Raw genomic sequence first — 22,135 nt, 5'->3', positions numbered from 1 at the left:
CAGTTTTTTACTTCGCAAAAAGTTTTATAGTGAAGCAGCACTCAATATTCCCTGTTCTTTTCTATAATTTAAATTAGTCTATGCACACAGGAAGTGATTCATCAACATTTATAATCAGAGCAATAAGTAATGAAAAAAAGCTAAGTTTAATAAAAGAGTAAAAGCCTGGAGCTGTGTTTAAAAATGTAATGAGATTAGGGTTGATTTTTACATGACAGTGGTTTTCATTTTACAGCTGTCCTTGAATGCACCATGGGGAGGTTTGATAACAGCCTTGCTTTGATTGCAGCGGCACAGAACTACGTCTGCACTGTACATTACCATAGAATGCACTGCATATCAACAGGCCATTTAACATGATACAACACATCTCAAGAAAGATATGCATATCGTCGGATGGCCCAAAAAATCATTCATGCAATCATATGTGATAAATACATCCCTGTAACCGTGGGACTCCTCAGTAGTTAATGTTTTAGAAGATCTCCTCTCTCTCTCTCTCTTCCCCTCAGTTTGTCCTACTTAACGTCGTGCTTTCCCTCCAGCCCTCACCCCTCGCTGCCCGATGTCGAGGTCCTGCCGCAAGCACTTGGCACAAGGTGTAATATGATATAGTAGCTGACCTAGATAACACCATTCTCCTACATGTGCTTTCAGTTCTCACTCTCAGTTCTGAAACAGCTGTCCAGTGTGCCTTTCTAAGGAGGACTTGCGTTCTCAAATAATCACAGAAAAGTATTTACTATGAGTATTTTATCACAATGCTGCTGCTGCTGGTGCTGAAGCCCTTTTATTTTGACACCTTGCCGCTGTAGTTAATTTGTGTTAATCAAGATGAAGCTTTAAATAAAACCCCTTAAAATACCAGAAAGGGTGAATTAACTCCGAATTGTTGCCACAGCAGTCCTCATTTATTGTGACCAAAGTTGCACAACATTTATTCTTTGTAATCCTCTTTATTCTCTTGAGGAATTAGTTGAATGTCATAGAGTTTAGTTGAGTGTGTCCCAGACAGGAAACGTAATACAGTTTAAAATTCAATAGTTTTAGGAAGTCAGGGATTAATGAGGTATTTAACTAATCGGTCTATTTCAAGAAAAGTTTTTATAAATTTCCCTCAGTTGTACTTATGTTCTTATTGTACCACAATCAGGTCTGAACCTCGTGTGTCCAGTCAGTCGTTGATCACTGTTTAACATCAGTTCACAAGGTACATTACATCAATTCTGGATTTTAATAAAGAAAAGGCAAAAATAGTAAAGGAATAATTCTTACTAGACCCAAGAGGCCAAAGTTATGTCTTCAAATGTAATCCCTCAACACTGTTAATTAATTATATTAAAACATTAAATTCACTGGAACAAGAAGAATGTTCAGCTTTTGGTTTTTAATTATTTAAACAAGGAATCAAATGTGTCAGTTAATCAACTGATTTATTGATATTTCAGTAATTGGCTCACTAATCCTCATGTGGAACAGAACCAAACATGTTTTAACATAACTGCCAACAAACTACATAGCAAAACACAACTGTTTGGTGTTTATTTTTGTTTGTTTTATATATTTACCTCTGTGTCCCATCATATACCCTGTTCCCTCACTCAAAGATCAGTTCATTAGACTCACTACTGTCAGCCCTTCTCTCATCGCTTTGCCTTTGTGCTTAATAATGCATTAAATATCTGAATGTGTTTGAAAGCTGCCGTTGTAAAAGGTTTCTTGGCTTTATATATAAGTGTGTGTGCGTGTGTTGTGGTGCTTAGGTGCATCTTGTGTGTGTGTGTCACAGACCACTGGGTTGGCTGTAATAATTGCTGAGTTTATAGTCAACACTGAGCGGACCAAAAAAATGACAGTCCTCCCACTTTCTACTTAATGAATGGCTCACAGAATCCATTCCCTCTTTCTGATTGGCTCCCAATTTCAGCCCCTCCCTTCCCATTGGTCCCCCTGGGCTTGTTGCCTGGTTGCATCAGGAGCTCGAGTATTTGAGCAGGGCGCTGGATGTTTACTGCAGCACTTTTACACAGTGCACAGTGAGACAACCTTACTCACACACTGACACGCACGCACACGCACTGAAGCCCACAGAATGCCCCCAGGCGATACCCTGGCTCTGCTGCTTTGACCTGCTGAAGCTGACTCCTCAAAGTGCTCAACGGGGATAACCTACACACTGGATGCAAGGCAGCCCCGACAGATACGGAGAGAGACGAAATCTGCACGGAGGAGGGAGGAAAACAGAGCTAGTTATCGTGCCGAGTTTTGTAAAAAAAAGTCCCTCTGACATCCCTGCTGGAAAATAACATCAGACTGGACTTCAGGGAACCTGCGTCTCGGCTTGTTGACGCCACTCTGAAAATAGGAAGAGACAGACCTCAACCTTGACTCACTGACGGGTCGGATCCATCCTGGCGTAATAAAAAACCAAACAAAGGAAAAAGGACAAATCAGAGAGAGAGAAAAGACAGCTGGGAAGATGAGAATGGCCTGTGACATTCGGCTGAAGAGGTAAACACCAGAGTTACGTAACTCCTGTGGTCTGACTGGAATGAATTATTGGATGGGTGAAAGGATGGTTGGAGGAAAAATTTGCTTTTGATAGATAAATGAATTGGCAATAAAAACTCTGAATCTTCAACAAACTGGATGATGTGGTGAGGCAGAGGAAGGCTAGAAGAATAGATATATATTTGTGAATGAGGGAATGAATCTGGAATTCAGAGATTTGAAGCCTTCTGCTTCTTTATGGTGAATGGAAAAATAGAGGGAAGTGAGGATGGGTTCTGTGTCTTGCTCATTGCATTGCTACCAGGGAGAGATCAAAGAGAAGAAAGACCTTTGTCTTTCACAAGAAAATAAAAATGGAGCAGGTGAAGATGAAGAAGAAGGGGAATTGCTTAACAGCTGATGTGTTATCCAGCCTTAGCATATAGGGATATGTAAGAAGAGGGGGCTGAGAATGTGTCAGCATTGTATTGCACAGAAGGGACAAAGAAGGCAGTTGTCCTAGTAACAAAGCATTTTGTGTCGTTAGAGCTTCATTAAGCAAATCCATGACTTTAATATAACTATAATTAATTGCATGAATATGAAGCAGTGCTGCAACAATTGGCAAAACAATTGATTAGTTGTCTGACAGAAAGTTGATTTGCCTTTTTCAAGGCAAAAATATGTCAGATTTAATGATTTTGGGTAGAGGTTGAGCTTGAGAAGAACACATTAAAATCTGGAGTGCATCTGTCTAAAGAGATACTAACATGGAGTTAGCCTTGACAGAGTACGTTCGGGGCGTCCCTCGAGTTTACATATTTTATTTGTTTAAAATGCTGTTTGTTGACTGAAAATGAAACAGACCTGAAACGAGTTGTCAAATAATCAATGAAGTGTAAATTATTTGTGCTTTTCTTAAAATACACAACACAAACGCGTTTGCGGTTCCAGTTGCTCAAACTTTAATACATTTTGGTTTTGGATTCTTGGTCAATGGGGATTATGGGGAAAATTATAATGAGCTTTTCTGTCTTTTCTAAGTTGTGAAGGACATTTTATCGACTAACATTTTTAATGAGTTATTCAAAATAGTGATTCACTCATTGTTGATTAAAATAATATTTGGTTGGACCCTTTTTTTAAACATGTTGTGTGTAACGGGTTGTGAAAATCATTCACCGCTGTGACAGGAACTTAAACTTGACTCCAGAAACTGTGATATCTGTAGCACACACATTGTTTATTTATATAACTCGTAAAGTCACACACATACTCAAAGTGTGCTGACAAATATAAACAGTTTTATTACAAGCTGTCAGCAGTCGTCTATCTTCTCCCTCTGAATCATGACTTAATGGGGGGGTGGAGATGGAGTTGCAAAAGATTTGTTGAGTCACTTAAACAGAAGAGATCATTAATCTCAGAAGGCCAAATGTCTGCAGGACAATTAGGAGAAAACAGATGAACCAACCATTTATAGTCTCGAGTGCAAAGCAGCTGATGTAAACAAACCAGTGTGCAAGTATCCAGGCAAAAAAACTAAACACAAATCTTAAATCTTAAATGTCGGTCAAAGCCCTGTGTTCCAGTTTGTTTGAATCTAAATGTGTTGTAAGAGTCTGTGAGAGTTTCTCAGTCCTCACATGAAGGATGAAGGCTTTTCTATAAACATTTACTGATTCAGAGAAGAGCTGTTTGTTACATGCAAAATGAGGCTCGTGATTTTTGTGTGTGTGCTTGTGTTAGTGTTTGTATGAATTGCGATGGGTTTGTTCGTGTTGTACTGTGTGTGTCTGAGGCAACGAGGGATTTACAGAAGCAAACTGTGTGTCGTACATAGTTATATATAATATATATCTTTTTTTATATATATATATATATATACATGTGTTTATCAGACTGGGGTCTTTGTGTGTGCTGTGTGGACTGCAGTGTTCTTTACCTCCCAGGCAGAACACAGCAGAGGCAGGTTTGCTGACACCAGCACCTCTGCAGAATCACCAACCTCAAACTCACCTATCTTTTTTACTCGCACACACACCTACACACTTACATACACACACACACACACACACACACACACACACACACACACACACACACACACACACACACACACACACACTCTCACACTGTATGTTTTTGTTGCAGCAGACAAAACAGTCACGCTCAGATGTTGTTTATGTGTTTTGTCATTCGGTCACAGAGAAGAGCACGGCCTCTCAGCTCTGCAGTATATATACTCTTGGCTGTGTGAAGCTGTGGGGGGGGGGGTACCTTGTCTGATACAACTTTGGTCGATGATTCCTAATCCCTTATTCCTTTATAGCAAACTAATAAATAATGATGTGTTAAATCTTGTATCAATGCAATGGGCGGCTGTATTAGTCTGTGGGGTCAGTTATCAGTCATCACTTGCTAAATACAACCTTGACCAACCGTCAGCAGCTGTGACATTATAAAAAACTTAAGTAGCAGTCTACTTTGGTCTCCATCAAAGATTTCCCAGTATCACTATAAACACATCTTGCTGAAGGTGTGACTCCCCAGAGACGTCATGGAGGTCTTATCTCTGTGTCTGGGTGCTTCTGCCCCTCTGCCTGTAGGGCAGGAGCTGGTCTACTACAAAGTTGTTTGAGAACTTCTGAAAGCCTGTATTGCCACCCAGTGCTCCCAGTGCACCCTTCTACATGGGGCAGCTTTAAAGATTAAAATGTTTTTTTTAATTTAGGTTTGATAAGTAAAGTGGAATGTATTGGCTACGTATGTATCCAACATGGATATTGATTGAAATCAATATTCTTTATTTTTTACACAGTTTTGTTTTGAAAAAGCAGTGTTCTTCATAAGAGTATATATTTGGACACTGATGTGTTGTTTTCCTGAACCGAAAGTGCTGAGTAAGACGCGCTGTTCTCCCTCGGTCCTGATGCCGTAAAGCATGATTTACGTCTGCTCCACTGTTCGAAACATTCCATCCTGAGAGATTATAAAATCCTCTTCAAAACCACTCTCTACACCAGGGACCCAGAATTTTCCATGATCTCATTTGTCCTTCGTAGTTTCCTTATCAGGGAAGAAATACAGAACCCTAACGGCCTCGATAGAGCGTGTCCTCTGTGGTCCTTAAGGTCTTTACTGACACTGATAGAGATGCTATCAGGCTGCTTAGAGAGTTGGAGGAGGGCAAGAACAACCCAAAGGGCCCAAGAGCGGTTTAAGTTCAAGTCCTTGGGGGCTCAGTGGTGTAAGATCAGATATTATCGTCGCTACTTAAGGCCCATGCAGATTATGTAACTTCCTTGAGGGTCCTATCAAGGATCTATTGTTAATATTACAGCCACAGAGAGTGGTCCTTCATTGTACAACTCAGCAGGTCATCCCACCGTCAGACGTAGGGAGCCTGTGGGGTGTGTTACTGATAATGTGGACTAACATGAAAAGAAAACAGACGAGGAGCTTAAATGACAAAGAGTCCAATGTTAATGCAGTCTGAATAATCACTGGTTCGAAGATGTAAGATGCCGGAGAGAAAGAAATTAAATAATGTAGATGCTATTTCAACATTCTCCAATTTATTTGACTGGAGCGGGAAAGACAACCGAAGAAACACTACAATACAACAAACTCTTTTTTCTCTCACACACACACACTCACACGGATGATCAAGCAATAACAGCATCAGAGTGAGATGCTTCTTACATTCGAAGTCAGTAACAAGCGAGGGAGGAAGGAGGAAAGAAAAATGAGAGATAAGATAGAGAAGGGAGAGCTTGAGAAAAAGATAACGAAGTAGAGAAGATATGAATATATATCTATTTCTATACAAATTGTGATGGGGTGGAATTCAAATTCAAACAAATCATAATGGAAGGAAGGGTTCTTAATGGAGAGATAAAAAATAACAGATAGGTGTGAAGAGTAACCAAAAAAGAGCTAAAGAGCATTTGAAGGATGATGGCAATAATAGAAAGAAACAAGAGAGGGAATATGAATAAAGGATAGATAAAGAAGAATACAGATGAAGGGTGCTATCTATTCCTTTCTGTCGTTAATAATTCAATCTGTATTGATCGACCTGAAGACTTTCTGCAGCATTAGGAGCAAATGTGTGTGTGGTTGTGTTAAAGAGCAAACACGCACACACACAGACACACACAAAGCTTGCATAACCTCAGTTGTTTTTCAGATTAGATGAGTTTGACCGCTGAGTCTCACACACGCACATACATACATACACACTCACACAGCATACATGAGTTTCCAATGACCTTGTGCGTGTGTGTGTGTGTGTAGGGGTGTTATATAAATCTAGATTCCTGGCGTGCCGCTGTCAACGTCACTGAGTGTGCAGGCCAGCGGTTGTGCTGCTGAATCAACGGGAACATCTCGACTTCCTTGTTTCACAAACACACACACACACACATTTGTAGCTGTATATTAGTGAGGACACTCGTTGACATAATACATATCCCTAGCCCCCTTACCTAACCTTAACCATCCAAACTAAAAGCGTAACCCTAACCTAATTCTAACCCATAACCTAAATCAAGTCTTAAACCCTCAGACAGCGCAGTGAGAAAGTTAGGACCAGTCAAAACGTCCTCACTCTGTTTGGTCTAAGCAGAAAATGGTCCTCACAAAGATATAAGTACAGGAACACACTTCCTTGCTTATGTCATGTCAGCTGTGTCCCGATACACACGCTTCTATCTGATCAGCAGGGTTTACGGAGCCCTGTAGCCTAAATAACAATCTGCCCACCCAGAGTGGCGCCACTGACAAACTTTGTGTGTGTGTGCGCGTGTGTGTGTTTGTCTGTGTCTCCTTGTCCGTTTCATCTCTACAACACTGGATCTACAAGTTGTCTCCAACAGACAGTGTACACAAAAGCCTTCCTGGTGAACATCATTATTTTTCATTCTCCTTCCGTTCTGGCTCTTGCTGCCCGACGCCCTCCAAGGTCATTTCATGTGAATATGGGAGGAGAGTTGTGGAGAACATGATGTTCTAACCATGTTGTCCTTATCCCCCCTCTCTCCTTCTCTCTTTCTTTCTTTCTCTACAGCTCCCACCTCTCCCCTATATCCATCCTGCCAACTGACTCTGCTGAGTAAGTACACCTGCACAAAGTCATTTTATATACTCAGGATAACATACGTAGGCACTTCTTTATAGACACCTCTCAAACACTAGCTGAGAAATCTGACAAATAATATTTCTGTGACTGAGTGGAATATATATTGGAAAACAAGGTGTAATAACCTGTGATTTTTATTTGGACTAGAAAAAAACAACTATAATAGAGGGATAAAAGAGAGACTAGGGTTAACAGACGTGTGAAGAGGGAGTCAAGGACTCAAGAGGCAGATAAAACAACAGCAATGAAGAGGGAAGTGCAGGCAGTGCTGGAGGAATTGAGAGAAAAGTAAGAGGAAGTAATAAGGAGGAAAGCTGAACTTTTGTTTTCATAATGAAGCTAAACTAAAGCGCGTTACATGGCTTGGTGCTTTCACAGCCCCGGGGATATAAACTCAGCCATCACATGACTTTGAGCCTTCAGTCTGTTAAAGAGGCAACGTGTAAGGATTGGGTTCCAGGCAAATGAATACTCCAAACAAACAAGGGGAAGCGTATAACCTTAAAGCTTGGGTGTCCGGCTTTATTGTGACAAATAAAGAAAGGCTTCCCCTGGGCTGTAGTTGGACTGAGCATCAGGTTCCCCAGGACAAATCAGTGGATGGTGGACTGAAGGTCCCATTTTACAGGACTGGGCAGACTGGTCACTCACAACCAAGTTTCAACAAATAGCCAAACCTGCATGGATTGAGGAATATTGTTTTCCATGCAGTTTTACTTCTCAATATGATAATGTATCAGGCATTTTCTTATATACTTATTAAACTTACTACAACTTTACACCCAGTCTGCCCAGTCAGAGACACAGGGATGAAGTAGTGATGGCAGGAGTAGAGAGTGAGATAGGAGAGGTCAAGAAAATGTTATAACCTCCTCACTGTGACTCCTCTCACGTTGAACTAAGATAAGATAAGATGTAACTATTGATTCCTCGTGGGGGGAAGTTCAACTTGGCACAACAGCACAAAAAGTAGCAGCCCAATGGTAAGACTAAAACTAGAGAAGAAACAGAATCCAGAACAAATAAGATAATAATAGAAATAGTGTTTACACGATTATTTACACAATGCTAACATCACCAGATTTCTATGCTACACATCTTTGACATAATATCAAAACTACAAATTCTTCAAACTCCATAGATAATCTTTGTTCAGAATTTTTCAAACTTAACTTCTTACATATTGCCCAATTTAACAAAAACATATACAGAGATATCTGTTAATTTTATGATATGATCGTTATTTTTTGACTTTTTGATGGCAGAAATATGCTAATCATAACTTTGTATAGGTCAATAGGTCCGACTAATTGGCTCATCCTCACAGACGATAGAGGCAATAACAGGATATGCTTCTGTGGGTGTTGTGTGTGTTTTGTGTATAAGTTTGTGGCTGTGTTAGTGGGTGATGGATGGTTATTGTTAGTGGAGCCTCTTGCTGCGAGAGGCAGAGAAGCTGCTGCTGGTGAAAGTGGGCATGTGGTCCAGGGAAATTTATGTTTGTCTGAAATATCCACAACCCACACACATTTATTTGACCTGAGCCCTGCACCTTCAGCACTTTTATGAATTTTTGCCTTAAATGGACATTGTTGTGAAACACAAACACAGTTATGTTTCAGCTCCAGGGCTTCCTATTTAAAATCATATAACTCTGCGAGTGACTATATACCATATACTGGCACCAAGGCCAATTAAAATAAAGAGTAGAGGTGTTACATCATTCAGATATACATTAAGCAGTTGGGCGGGACATAAATGAAACCTGATGAAGTACAGTCCAACAAGACGCACAGTTGTGATCCAGTAAATCAAGCAAACTAAATCAAATCTGACTAGATCCTGTGGATCAACTGTATCAAGTCCTCACAGCAGAGATCAGAGTGTGGCTGCGGATTCTACCTTTTATAGACCGTAGCCTCCTCTCCTCCCTCCTGCCCACCTCTACTTTAATCGTTACTAACCCTTTTAAAAAACGACTCAATATAAGGACTTGTTAAATATCCCAGAATGGAAAAGAAACCATTTCAGTTATTATTAAACTGTCGGAATCTTTAATACCTTATTGACCTCTAGTTTAATCCCTGCTCATGTATAAAACCCTAATGAGCAGTATCCCCTTATTTGGCGAGGAGCCAACCACATCGGTTTGTCATTCAAAGCTTCAGCCATTTCTCTATTAATTGACTAGTGGAGGATTTTATTCATTAGAAGCAGAGGATGTCAGATGGGATTGTGTGAGGAGGATTACATGGGATGAAGGCTTTAACCTGCACATAATTTGGGGTTTCTGTCAAACCTCACTCTGAAATCAATGAGTGAGAAATCCAGAGTTTATTGAATTCAATATAACTCGTTTAATGTGTGAAAAGTTCAACAACTGGACATAATGGAGAGCTTAGTACATCATTGAATTTTATTCTTTCAAACAAAAGTGTGATCCTTTTATCTGATCACCTGTGGGTATATTTTATCAGCTTTTGTTTAGTTTACTTTGTTCCTTAATATGTATTATGTATGTGATACAAACATAATGCAGATTCACATACCACATACAGAAAATATTCAGTACCCCTACTATTCTTAGAAAATCAATGAATGAATAATTTTTTGTGTTTTTCCAGGATAATTCAGCGAACCATCAGAGCTGCAGTGGAGCAGCATTTCTTTGACCTGAAAACCTCCATCGACCACGGCCTCAGCAACTATGACAGCCAGGGGTGAGAGTGCACACAAAGAAATACACATTACAATATTGACAAACACATACATAAAAAACACAAGCACTTAACTCAAGTATGAGCGCTTGAATCGAGCAGTTACTGGCACACTTCTTACACACCATTAGCAAAACTTCTGATTGCACCTGGTGACAGAAACATGTTACACACATTCCTGAGGGGCTGAAAGAGGAATCACATGACTTTAAAGATAAATATTTGACATGGTGAACATTGTGGACAAAGGCTCAGAGCAAACCAGAGAGCTCGAGTTACCAGTAAACATGTTGTCAGCAGCGATGTTGATAAGCAAACTTCATGTGTTGAGGTGAGCAGCTGTTTGGTGACCGTCACCTCCGAGACAAAACAAGAACTTGAGGAGTTTCCAGCTTCAAGGAGACGTGACACCATAAAGGTTTTACACTGCTTGCTAAAATAGGCAACTTCCTCCCAGCCTGCAGAGCAAATGTCTAAAAATATTAGAGTAAAGTTGAGTAAACGTTAGTGGCAACTCGGGCTCCTGGTAAAAAAAATGTAATTAACGACTAACACCAAAAGAATCCTAACAGGGAGAAGCTGACGGCAGTGAAAACAATAACAGGGAAATTAACAACTGTGCTACTTCTTTTATTGTTGTTCGGTGTTGAAATACTAATACAAGTTCCCAAAATTCACATATTGTGTTTTTACGTTATTAGCTGGTATTTTAACATTAGGGTCCTTTCATTAACTTTCAGAATTTTATTTTTCAGGATGAGTCCCAGTGAGCCTTCAGACGAGGGTTGCCATGGAGATGAGGAGCAACAAACGGACCCCGAGGACACTCCCTGTGACACCGAAGGAGAAACCCCACTCAAAGATCGCGAGCAACACATGCAACAAAGCCAGACGGACACACAGGTTTGTGGGGGGCACGCAACATACACACACATATACAGTAAATATACCTCACATATATTAGCATTTGCAGGGGTTTAAGCCAGGAGTGTTTCAAGAGACTTTAAGGACACTAGGTAAAATGGACCTGGGGGGTAGACCCCCGCTAAAGGAACACATGATATGGGAAACTGGATAGACATTCTAGTAACTAAAAAAGGTTGGTGGCATGAGGCCTCGTTAGGGGGGTTTCTGACCATGGTCTCGTTGTACTCTCCTATGCAAAGCCATGCAAGGGCCATGCAAGGGCCATGCGAAGCTCTCTCAGAATTGTTGTTAAGGACATTTTTCTTCTTCCTTGCGCAACCCGTGGTTTTAGTTTTCATCCTATGAGACATGAATATACACACACAATCAGAAACAGCACAGAATCACCAGAAACTCTATATTCGTGTTAATTAAACTATAGTAAAAGCGTAACTGTCTCCCCTGTGAACAGAGATTGAAAATGAAAACATTGGACAGTTTGCTCCACAGAGATATCTCTAAAAAGAAAACAGCAGAGCTCAGACCCAGCGTCGCTGTGTGGGCTGGCAGCATATTTCCCATAACTGACCTCCTTCCTGTCTCTGTGTGTTGGTTAATTCCAAGGCTGAATGTTTGATATTATCAGCACAGTCCATCTTTGTTCTGCACTGATTTGCTGCAATAGCACGGACTCTCCCGGGGAAGCGCGCTGCCTGTTTCAAACACACGCAGATCTTCAGTATAAACACGGATACACCCTGTTTTGTTCTAGCAAATGTACAGTCAGAAGGCCAAGACTGACGGCCAGTGTATTTTTGAATAGAAGCTCGGTTCAACGTGTTAATTTGTGTTATAAATATACTTAAAATTATCAACTCCACACTCATCTCCTTGTGATCTAAGATTGTTGAAACTCCGTAGCAGGATATAATAGTCAGAGACTCATGTGTTGGTTTACTAGAGAATCTAAGGCAGCTTTATTTATGTAGCGTATTTCATACTCAGGAAAAAAACGAAATAAAAACACAATAAAAACAATTATGTAAACACATGTAAAAACATGATAAAAATTAAATTGATGTGCACTACCAGACACACTTGAAATTGATAATGAAAAGCTGCTTCCCATATCAATTGACATAACATCTATTAAACCAGTCCACTAATGATGAGGAAGAGAAACAATACACACACAATGATGAAGTGCCTGTTTGTTAGAGCCCTAATTTAACAGTTTCTATTCTTGTCCTGCTCTGTCAGTTTTGTTGTCCTTGAAAACGAAAAAGATTAGAAGATTACATTCTAGCTGTTGATTTCTCTCAGGATTCATTGGACTCTGGCACTTCCCCGGTGAAGAGCTCGGGAATGGACATGGAGGCAGACGCTGTCAGAGATGCTGAGAACAACCTCAACACTGCCAGGTGAGCTACAGTAACTTATAGTCTAACTCTACAGAGAACAAGCAGGTTAATCACAGTGAGACTCTGATTAGACTCTTTATACTATGACTATATATAAGTAGCTATTAGTTTAAAACCTCAAGGAGCACATGGTGTGTTATTTACTGTAGATGTGTGTTTATATGTAGTGAAGTGGAGACATGACTTCCTTGCACTGGTCATGCACTGATCACTTGACACGTCACGTTTATGAATCACTTGGACATGCTTCCTCAGCCGGAGCACATTTTACGCTGCTTCGGATACAGATCTTTATTTACTCCATCTCTCTCACATGTGGCACATTAACTCGTCCTGCATGGTCATGCTGACACGTCACACGTTGTTCCAGCCTTTCTCACAGGGGGGGGGTTAATACAAATCTCATTATGACTGTTTGTAGTTGTAGTAAAGTAAAGTGTGTGCCTGTCCCACATTATACCAATATCCTTTTTGTCTGTGATGTCAGGCAGGACAATCAACCCTGTGACTCCATGGACCAGACTGACACTGGAACCTGTGTAAGTTTCCATTTTCATCAGTCTTTAATCTCTGGACACATTTTGGTGACTCATCTCTCTACCGTCTGAACCTTCTTCCATTTTTCCTTCTTCTCTTCTGTTAAATTCCTTCTTCTCTCTTTCCTCCATCCACACCCTTATTATCTTCAATTAATTGCATCTATTTTCTTCCTTCCATCTTTGATTTGTTTCTGTAATCCCCTAATGGTCTCTCTCTTTCCCAGCAGGACCCGAGCTCCTGCCGCTGTGATCAGAACGCCAACACCAGCGAGACCAACAGGAACCACCTGTCGCCATGCCAACCAAACTCTGGCCTCAAGCCCCACCTTCAACTCTTTCCTGACAACCAATGGGAAGGTAGGAATATCATCCTCTCTGCAAGACCAGCACACTCTGTATTCACACCAAAAAACAAATGTAAAAAACAAACTAAGATATCTTTCGATCTATCTACACAAGTCAATGTGTTAAAGCTGCATGTAGCTTTGTTTGTTTATCTAACAATCTAGAGTTATTGTTCTGAACATGGTAAAAAATAGAACACCTTCAAATTGTTCATGTGTCTAATAGTTTAAAATATTTGACTATTTTGCCCAAAATTAATTTATCAGGTTAGTTTTGCTGAATAGAAAGAAAACGTGAGCTGTTATTCTCTTTCACTTCTCTGTCACTCGGTTGAATCTCTCGTGTGACTGAAGAAATTTACCTAATTTGTTTGCATTTACACCACACACGCACACACACACACACACACACACACACACACACACACACACACACACACACACACACACACACACACACACACACACACACGTAGTAAAGTTGTCAGGACTGATTGACCTCACCACCCCTCTTCTTCTCTGCTGCCTCTCTCTCTCTGTATATATATCTCTATCTTGCTCTCCTCCTCCTCCTCCTGTTTCTTCATCTTCTTCTTCCTCCCCTCTTCAACCTTTTTGTCTTCCTTCCAACAGCATCACCCCCCTCCCATCTCCATCTCCCTCCCATAGATTTCTCATGTATGCATCTACAAACAGAAGGCCATGGTGAGTAGTTGCACGTCTACCCAACCACCCAGCAGTCTCCCCATCCCTCCCACCATTCTTTCTATTTGTTCTAACGATGGTTGCTAACTGGTTTGGACGGTGTGTCAATATATTCTCACACTTTTAAACTAACTTGTGAGATAACATACTCGTTGATTTCCTCTCCTGCTGCAGGGCCACTGTGCAGATTGATCACTCTGAAAACATGTTAGCTTCCTCCTCTCTGTGCCTCACCCCTGTCTCGTTGTCTCTCTGACCCTCCTTCCTCTCTCTGTCTCCTCCACTCAGCTCGTTAGCATAGCTCTGAAATAAGTGAGTGACTCAGCCCAGTTGCTAAAGAAGAGAATTAATGTTGTTGAATGTGTCATGTCCGATGCTCCCTCCCAGGCTGCTCTTGCTGATGTGTACGCCGCCTACTTTACATGCAACACTCTTTACAGTCAGGGATTTCATTACACTTTTCTCTCCCTTCTACGCGGAGCTTCGTACACTTTCTCTGACCTCCCGCTATTTCTGTCCTCTTCTCTCCAGACCCCATCCCGGCTTACAAATCCTGGCAGGATGAGAGCGAGTGCGGAGAAGCCCAGCTCTCCCCGCTGGCTGGTCGCATGCTTCCTCTCCCCCTGCTGCCCCTGGAGGAGGATGGCGAGGATGAGGAGGAGGGGGAGGTAGGGCAGGACACCTCCCCTTCCTCTTCCCGCTCGCACCCTCACCTCCTCGCTCGACGCTTTCTGGACTTCGGAGCGCACAGTGCCCAGCGCTTCCTCCAGCAAGACTCAGACGCCACCTCGCCCACCAAAGCACAGAGGTAGGATGAGGCACTGAACCTCCAGCAGCGCTTTGAGATTCTGTTTCTGTCATCTTCTTTGTTTCAAGTCAGAGCATTGATGTAAGGTTTGTGGTTTAACCTGTGTGTCGTCTCTCAGACCCCGCCGAGCATCATTTGGCTCCAAAGAGGCGATGAGAGGAGGAGGAGATTCAGTGACCCACCAACTCACCAAGAAGCTACAACACCTGAAGAAGAAAATTAAGCAGTTTGATGAGCAGTTTGAGAAGGAGAGGAACTACAAGGTAAAACTATAAGTTTGGAAATCAGACTCAGAGAAATCTCAAACTTTATTCAAGGTAACATTTCATTGTGGTCTCCACCTAATTGCATCATATCCGCTCTACCTGGGATTTCACCCGTCTTTGTTATGAACACAATCTGCAACTGAGTTGCATCCGGTAGTTTTTCATTGGCATAAGTGGTTAAGACAACAACTCCCATGATGCCCCGCTGCTTCACTACATCATCAAACTAGGTCTTTTGTTATTGTTTTGATTGAGAGACCCCGAGAATAGCCGAAATTATGTATTGCATGTTTAAGTGCTAATCAGACACAAAATGGTTAAATGTGAATCATTGATTGGAGGTTAATATATGTAAAATGATTTTTTAAATAACCAAAAAGCCTGAATGAAACAACTACAACATCTTACACATTTGAAACCACTTTATTCAGGTCTTTTCTGGCTGCTTCAGATAATCTACACAGATAGAAATCTTGATAATTTAACATTTAGCTTTTCAAGATTTGGTGTAAAAACAAAAGCAAACTTGTCCATTCCAGCTAAAAACCAACTCTCTCTGCTCTTCCTCTCTCCACAGCCCTCTCATGGAGACAAGGCAGCTAACCCCAAAGTCCTCAAATGGATGACCGACCTCACCAAGATCCGCAGGCAGATTAAAGGTAGAACCTCAGCTCTTGCTCCTGTGAAAACGTGCGTGTGTGTGAGTCCGGGTTTGAATGTCTTTGTGCCATCCTGTTCCGTGCTGGACACCTTGACCCTCCCCACTCCTAACCTTTGACCTTTGTAACAACATTGCATGTATGCTGGATTAACTCACACAAGCAGACACGCATGTGCCATACATTGACGTGGCTTTCATATGCGTGGCTCCTACCCTCCAATGTGCTGGTGCGTCCTTGTATACCCACATTCATGATCTGAGGCGAGTTCAGTCCGGTGAAAATGTGGGAAACACTGTGTTATAGATTCAAAAAAGGGAAAAAGATCAGTAACGTAGCTTGAAACGTGGTCATGCAGGTTTCTGCTCTGTGGTTACCTGGTGTTTATTCTTCTTAAATGAGGCTAAACAAGGGTAGTAAAAGGGAATAAACTAAACCTTTAGAACCAAAATAAACTGAATCTGATAAATGTGAATCTACAGTTTCTCTGTCACAGTCCCACGGTTTCACCGAACTGAACAAACCCAATGACACTCGTCCACCTCCTCTCTGCGAGGGGACGTCTCTTCTCTCCGGAGAACGAAGTGGCCGAAACATTTCTCTCTCTGTCTCAAATCAAAATTGAAAAAAACGACAATAACGCGAGCACCCGCTCTCCACTTTCCTCCCTCCTCCTCCAATCGCCCAACCACCGATTGATTGATTGATTGACTGACTGATCGGCCCACCAGGACGCCAGCACCACCTTTTACCCAGAAGCACGCTGAGGCACCAGGCTTTGCTCCATTCACACAGACGCCACCATGCTCCCTCCTCCTTCCCTTCCTCCTCCTCCTCTATCTGCCCTCCTCCCCATCACACACTCACCCCCCCACGCCACCCCCACTCAGGCCTGAACTCTAGACCGTTTCACCTCAGTAAGTACCAACCCCTCAGTAAGTAGACCTTACATACACTACTGACAGTGACAGTGAGGCGGCTTTGTGCCGGCATCTTGCTTCTTTGTTTTTGGTGTGTGTGTCCTGTTGAAACAGCATGTTGGCACGGGGATGTTTGAACAGAGGTGTGTCTCGAAAATGTCAAGTCATTTGCCGAAGGGAGTTTTGATTGTAAAAAGTAAATATATTAGGTGTTTGTTGAGGAAAAGACGTCTCTCTGTGTGTCGTTGTTCATTCTAAATGATGTAGACATAAGCTGTTCTGTGGGAAAGACTCTGGATTCCAGGTCTGTGTCTGTAGTTGTAGAGATAACGCAGCATTTCTAGGGTTTTCCTCTATTACGCTACTTCACCTTATCTTCAATTATAGGGAAGTGTAAGTAATTCTGGAACTCTTATAGTCCTTCTTATCCGTCATACTTGACATAGATCTTAAGTTTTATTTACTTTGGTCTTAAAAAGTCATAAATTGAACCTGTTGAAACCTGCAGAAACTCTTTGTCTCAGTTTGTAACCATGACAATTTGAATTCAGAATCTGTTCAATGCTGAAATGTTCAGGAAGTGATTTATTCTTGCTTTATATGGTCTTCTACTTGTTGTGGTGGTGCGTGTTCAGGGTGTGTAAGTGTGTGTGTGTTTGTGTGCTGTTCAAGCATGCTGTGTTTCTCCTCATATGAGCCTCCTTCTCCACCACAGCTCTCTGTTAAACTCCTGCATGTCCTTTCTGATCGTCCTATCAGAGATGTTGACTCCAGGATTCATTCTGTCTTTTGTGACCACTTTCCTTGTCTCGGTTCCTTCTCTCTCACATCACTCTCTCCATCTCCTCCTCTCTTTTTTCCTCCCTTCCTCACGACTTTGTCCCTCCGTCCTCAGATGCCAAACACCGTGCAGAGAGCGAGCTCGGCCCTCTGACTCGTCCTCGGAGCAACACTTTGCCAAAGAGCTTTGGCTCGACACTGGATCAAAGCGCCCACGATGCAGCGGGGGACGCTAAAGGTTCTCATCCCACCAGGGAGGAAACACTGGAGATGATTCAGTGCCGGGTCAAAGGGAAGAAGCAGGAGGACGGATGGCCCGATGACATCAAGGTGAGGAGTCCATATTTTACATCAATCTGATACTTCAGTAGTACTTATTAGTGGTGGGGGAAAAAATCGATTCTGTTCAGTATCGCGATATTTTGCGCCCGCGATTATATCGATACTGTAGCACAAAGTATTGCAATATTTTCTTAGTTTTTGCACTTCAGTTAATGTGTAGAAGACAATGTTGTTCACAGAATTAAATGTGACATTTGAAGGGAGTCGAGCAGTCTTATTTTCCTCGTTTTTTGTAATGCCTTTGAATAATATGGGGGACATGAATTGCAATATATTGCAGAATCGAATCGCAATACCTGCAGTATCGCAATATATCGTAGAATCGCAATACTATTGAATCGTGGCCCAAATATCGCAATACTATTGAATCGTCACATTTTTGCCAATTCCCACCCCTAGTACTTATATCAGTAGATTTCATCTTTAACATTATTTCTACTGCATTTCTAAGTTTGACTAAATCCTTCCCTAAACTTATTGAGAAACAAATCTTTCTTACACTATTGTAACATAAAGATACATTTAGAGTTAGATGACCCTTTAGTATTACAAGTGTTGATCAGTTTTATCTCAGCTTATTGATGCACACACAGGGACTGGGGCAGAGCAGACACCTGGTGTGGGAACACAAAGTCAATGAACTAAAATATAAGTTACAACAGTATTAGACAATGAACTGTGTGTGTGTGTTTCTGTAGAAGATGACCAAGGAGCAGTTGTCCTGTGAGAAGACGGTCCTGCAGAAGAACCTGCTGCACTACGAAGGCCTGCATGGTCGACCGGTAACTGACCGACACAACAAACATCAGATTTAAATCAAAACACACGTTCCGACCTTTTTCTAATCGGCTCTTTGTGTCTCAGGTGACCAGGGAGGAGCGTCTGGTGGTGAAGCCTCTCTACGATCGCTACCGCCTCGTCAAACAGATGCTCACCAGAGTCAGCATCACACCCATCACAGTAAGTACACACACCCTTACATTTATTTCTATTAACACTGTGTGTGTGTGTGTGTGTGTGTATATACAGCACTCCGACATAACTTTACATTAAACACATTAATGTCTGTCTGTTATTCCCCAGGTGTCCCCCTCCAGTAAGAGGCGGAGTCAGACCCTCCAGCCAATCATAGAGGGAGAAACTGCTCACTTCTGGGAGGAGATCAAAGAGGAGGAGGAGGAGGAGCAGAAAGGAGGAGGTGGAGCAGCAGAAGAAGAAGAGAAGGAGGAGGAGCGGGAGGAGGAGGACGACGAGGAGGAGGAAGAGGAGGGAGAGAGCAGCGGTGGCGAGATGCAAGGCTCCGAGGTCATCATGGCCGTCGACCTCGTGACCCCGATCGACCGGCAAGGGAGGAGCCAGGACCAATCAGACCCGCAGAGCGACTGTCCAATGAGAGCCAAGCTGGAGGAGGGGTCGGGCCGGCTGGCGCTGGACCTGCGACTCTCCAGCTCCAACGCTTCGTCCATGTAAGAACAAAAACTCACTAACACACTAACACACAAGTTCACACTACACAACTTTTACATGATCAAAAAAGCACGTGTGGGAAAAGTGTGGGAGACTCGTTCTCTATAACTGTCACTTTGATTAAAATGTCCATTAAAGGCAGAAACAACCAGATGTAATATTTCAACCATCACCTTTATGTGGTGAAGTTTCCATGGCAACAACAATTTAAGTGATTGTGTTAATTCCTGTGGGTGTCAGGTGATTGACAGCCAGCGGAGGCAACACAGTTTCCTGCTCAGCTACAGTGTGGACAATCTGTTTTTTATTTTTTATATTTAGTTAATTATCTTCATCCTTCCTCTCGTGGGAGTAACAGATGTGGTGATTCTCTTTGCTGTGCAGACGGCAGCAGGAAGACGTCTTCCTCACAGCAGACATCTTGACATATCACAGCAGAACAGGTGTAAATAACAGATCCATGGTTTCTGTTATCAGCAACATTCGGGTCTTTCCCAGTGTGACGTGTCAAAATGTCTGCTGTGAAAAATACAACCCAAAATATGAGGCAGAAGAAAGAAGCAGGTTTTGTCTTCTGACACGATGCTGTCAGCTGATCCGTCACCTCGCCACACCTCACTTCCTGTCCCCAACTCTTTATCTATGGGTCAAGAACCAACTGGTTCCTGCTAATTCATAAAGATCTAAAAGCATTTGAGCTCCAGAAGCGTCCCACTCTGTGATTTGAGCTGCAGTTCAGTGAAGTGTTGGTTTCAGGCTCATGAATCATCTCATCCTCTCACAGGCCAGAGCTGCTGGAACAGCTGTGGAAGACCCGAGCAGAGAAGAAGAAAATGAGGAAGACCATCAGAGAGTTTGAGGAAGATTTCTATCAGCATAATGGAAGGTGGGTGGTAGGGGACACACACACACACACACACACACACTCTTCACCTCCTGTTGACACACACACCCACGCACACACACGTCTTACCCCTGATTTATCCTGGCAAGACAGATGAAGTCTTCCTGTAATTTAAAAGATCACAAATATTCACTACGTTTAATCTTTTAATCTTAAATCTTTTCTGCATTGTTTATTCTCTTGTAGAAGTTTTCACATAAATGCACTTTGGCAACAGACATGTCATCACAGATGGTGACATCCTGTGAAAAGCTCGTATCAGCTCGGCCAAGTAATGAATCAGCTCCAGATTAAACATTTCATCGCTCTTGGATCCGAGTTCACAAATCAAATGTGTACGGCTCTGATTTGTTGATTCCAGTCTCAGCTTCTGTTCTGTCATGGTGGAGGTCGTTCAGGAGGCAGGAGGATCATGAATGTTAACCAACATGGCTTCAAGAGACAGACGTCAGACTGAAGATTCATGTCTGATGCTCATTTCTCTTCTATATGCCTCATGTCTGTTAGATTGAATCCTGCTCCTCTGTGGACTCTAACTTCTGCTCCACACAGATCAGTACTAACTCTCCTCTCTCTCTCTCTCTCTCTCTCTCTCTCTCTCTCTCTCTCTCTCTCTCTCTCTCTCTTTCTCTTTCTCTCTCTCTCTCTCTCTCTCTGTGCTGCTGTAGAAACGTTATGAAGGAAGACCGCGTGCCGATGCTCGACGAGTACCGAGCCTACAAGAGGATCAAGGCCAAACTCCGCCTCCTGGAAGTCCTAATCAGCAAACAGGATTCCTCCAAATCCATCTAGACCCGCCCTCCTCAGCAGCTGCCAAATCAATCCACGCACACATCAGCCGTCACCACTGCTGCGAGGCCCCGCCCAGGAAGTCCGGCCGCCGGCTGGACGCCATCACACCCACGAGGGTTTCATCAGACGCTCCTGTGACCACGGGACGAGGTCGTGGTCACCGCTCGGTGCTGCAGTCACGTCACAGAGAAACCAAACCAGGTTCAGATCAGACAGGAAGTTCTGAAACGCTCTGATTTTACTTTGACAGTCGGACGATTTTCTGGAAACAGGATATTTTACAGTCACATTTTAGGGACTTTAGACCGAATCTGTTCAGGAACCAAAGTAAAGTTTTGGTTTTTAGTTTGTCGTACTTTCTGATGACGCTTTCGTCCTCCTGAAACCCAACACTGGATGTTGGTATCAGTATTAGAACGAGGGAAGATAATTTCTTCCTGAATGCTCAATATTATATAAGTGATTAATGAGTAAAATATTTAAAATTAGAAAATTAGAACTATGGCCCTCAGGCCCAACATTACCCTTAATAATCCACATTTATATCTGCTCAGACTCATTCATTTCAGTCCTTTAAACGCTGTCAAAGAAAGTTAAACTCTTTGTTCACATCGGAACCAAACCAGTTTTCCATCCGTCCACCAAGTTTCATGGAAATCTGTTCAGTAGCTTTTGCTTCAAACAAACCAACCGACACATATTCTTCTATTTATTCTTATTTGCCAAATCTCTGTGAGTCTCGTGGGGTAAAATCCCAACTTGAATTAATAACAATCACTTTTAACAGCAGAGTAGTTTGTGCTCCTCAAAGTTACTGAGACTGTCGGCTGAGAAGTGATTTTTGGGCATTTTGATTAGAAAAGTCCAAACGACTCAGTTTTCATTTACGACCTCAAAACTCGTAGAAGTTGTTTTCCTGTGACACGACTGCA

The 22,135-nt window shown here is 42.2% G+C and overlaps 1 protein-coding gene across 4 annotated transcripts in view; it reads left to right on the top strand.

Annotated features, from left to right (window-relative positions):
- fam13b (family with sequence similarity 13 member B) overlaps window positions 1-22,135 on the top strand; it is a 60,053-nt gene extending 37,918 nt beyond the window's left edge. Inside the window, exons 8-24 of one of the 4 annotated variants that reach the window (XM_061079360.1) lie at window positions 7,562-7,606; window positions 10,258-10,353; window positions 11,106-11,253; window positions 12,580-12,677; window positions 13,165-13,216; window positions 13,441-13,573; window positions 14,194-14,265; window positions 14,797-15,073; window positions 15,192-15,336; window positions 15,917-15,998; window positions 16,730-16,915; window positions 17,814-18,028; window positions 18,739-18,822; window positions 18,905-19,000; window positions 19,124-19,506; window positions 20,292-20,393; window positions 21,080-22,135. In XM_061079360.1, coding sequence (XP_060935343.1) covers window positions 7,562-7,606; window positions 10,258-10,353; window positions 11,106-11,253; window positions 12,580-12,677; window positions 13,165-13,216; window positions 13,441-13,573; window positions 14,194-14,265; window positions 14,797-15,073; window positions 15,192-15,336; window positions 15,917-15,998; window positions 16,730-16,915; window positions 17,814-18,028; window positions 18,739-18,822; window positions 18,905-19,000; window positions 19,124-19,506; window positions 20,292-20,393; window positions 21,080-21,203 — 2,338 coding nt within the window. In that variant the 3' untranslated portion in view covers window positions 21,204-22,135. The remainder of the gene's footprint in view (window positions 1-7,561; window positions 7,607-10,257; window positions 10,354-11,105; window positions 11,254-12,579; window positions 12,678-13,164; window positions 13,217-13,440; window positions 13,574-14,193; window positions 14,266-14,796; window positions 15,074-15,191; window positions 15,337-15,916; window positions 15,999-16,729; window positions 16,916-17,813; window positions 18,029-18,738; window positions 18,823-18,904; window positions 19,001-19,123; window positions 19,507-20,291; window positions 20,394-21,079) is intronic. The other 3 variants (XM_061079363.1, XM_061079362.1, XM_061079364.1) reach the window with 3 other exon arrangements.

Source organism: Limanda limanda, chromosome 10 (assembly GCF_963576545.1).
Source record: "Limanda limanda chromosome 10, fLimLim1.1, whole genome shotgun sequence".
Classification (NCBI taxonomy): Eukaryota; Metazoa; Chordata; class Actinopteri; order Pleuronectiformes; family Pleuronectidae; genus Limanda; species Limanda limanda.
The sequence above is the reverse complement of the archived record's forward strand: the minus strand, read 5'-3'. Positions and strand labels throughout refer to the sequence as shown.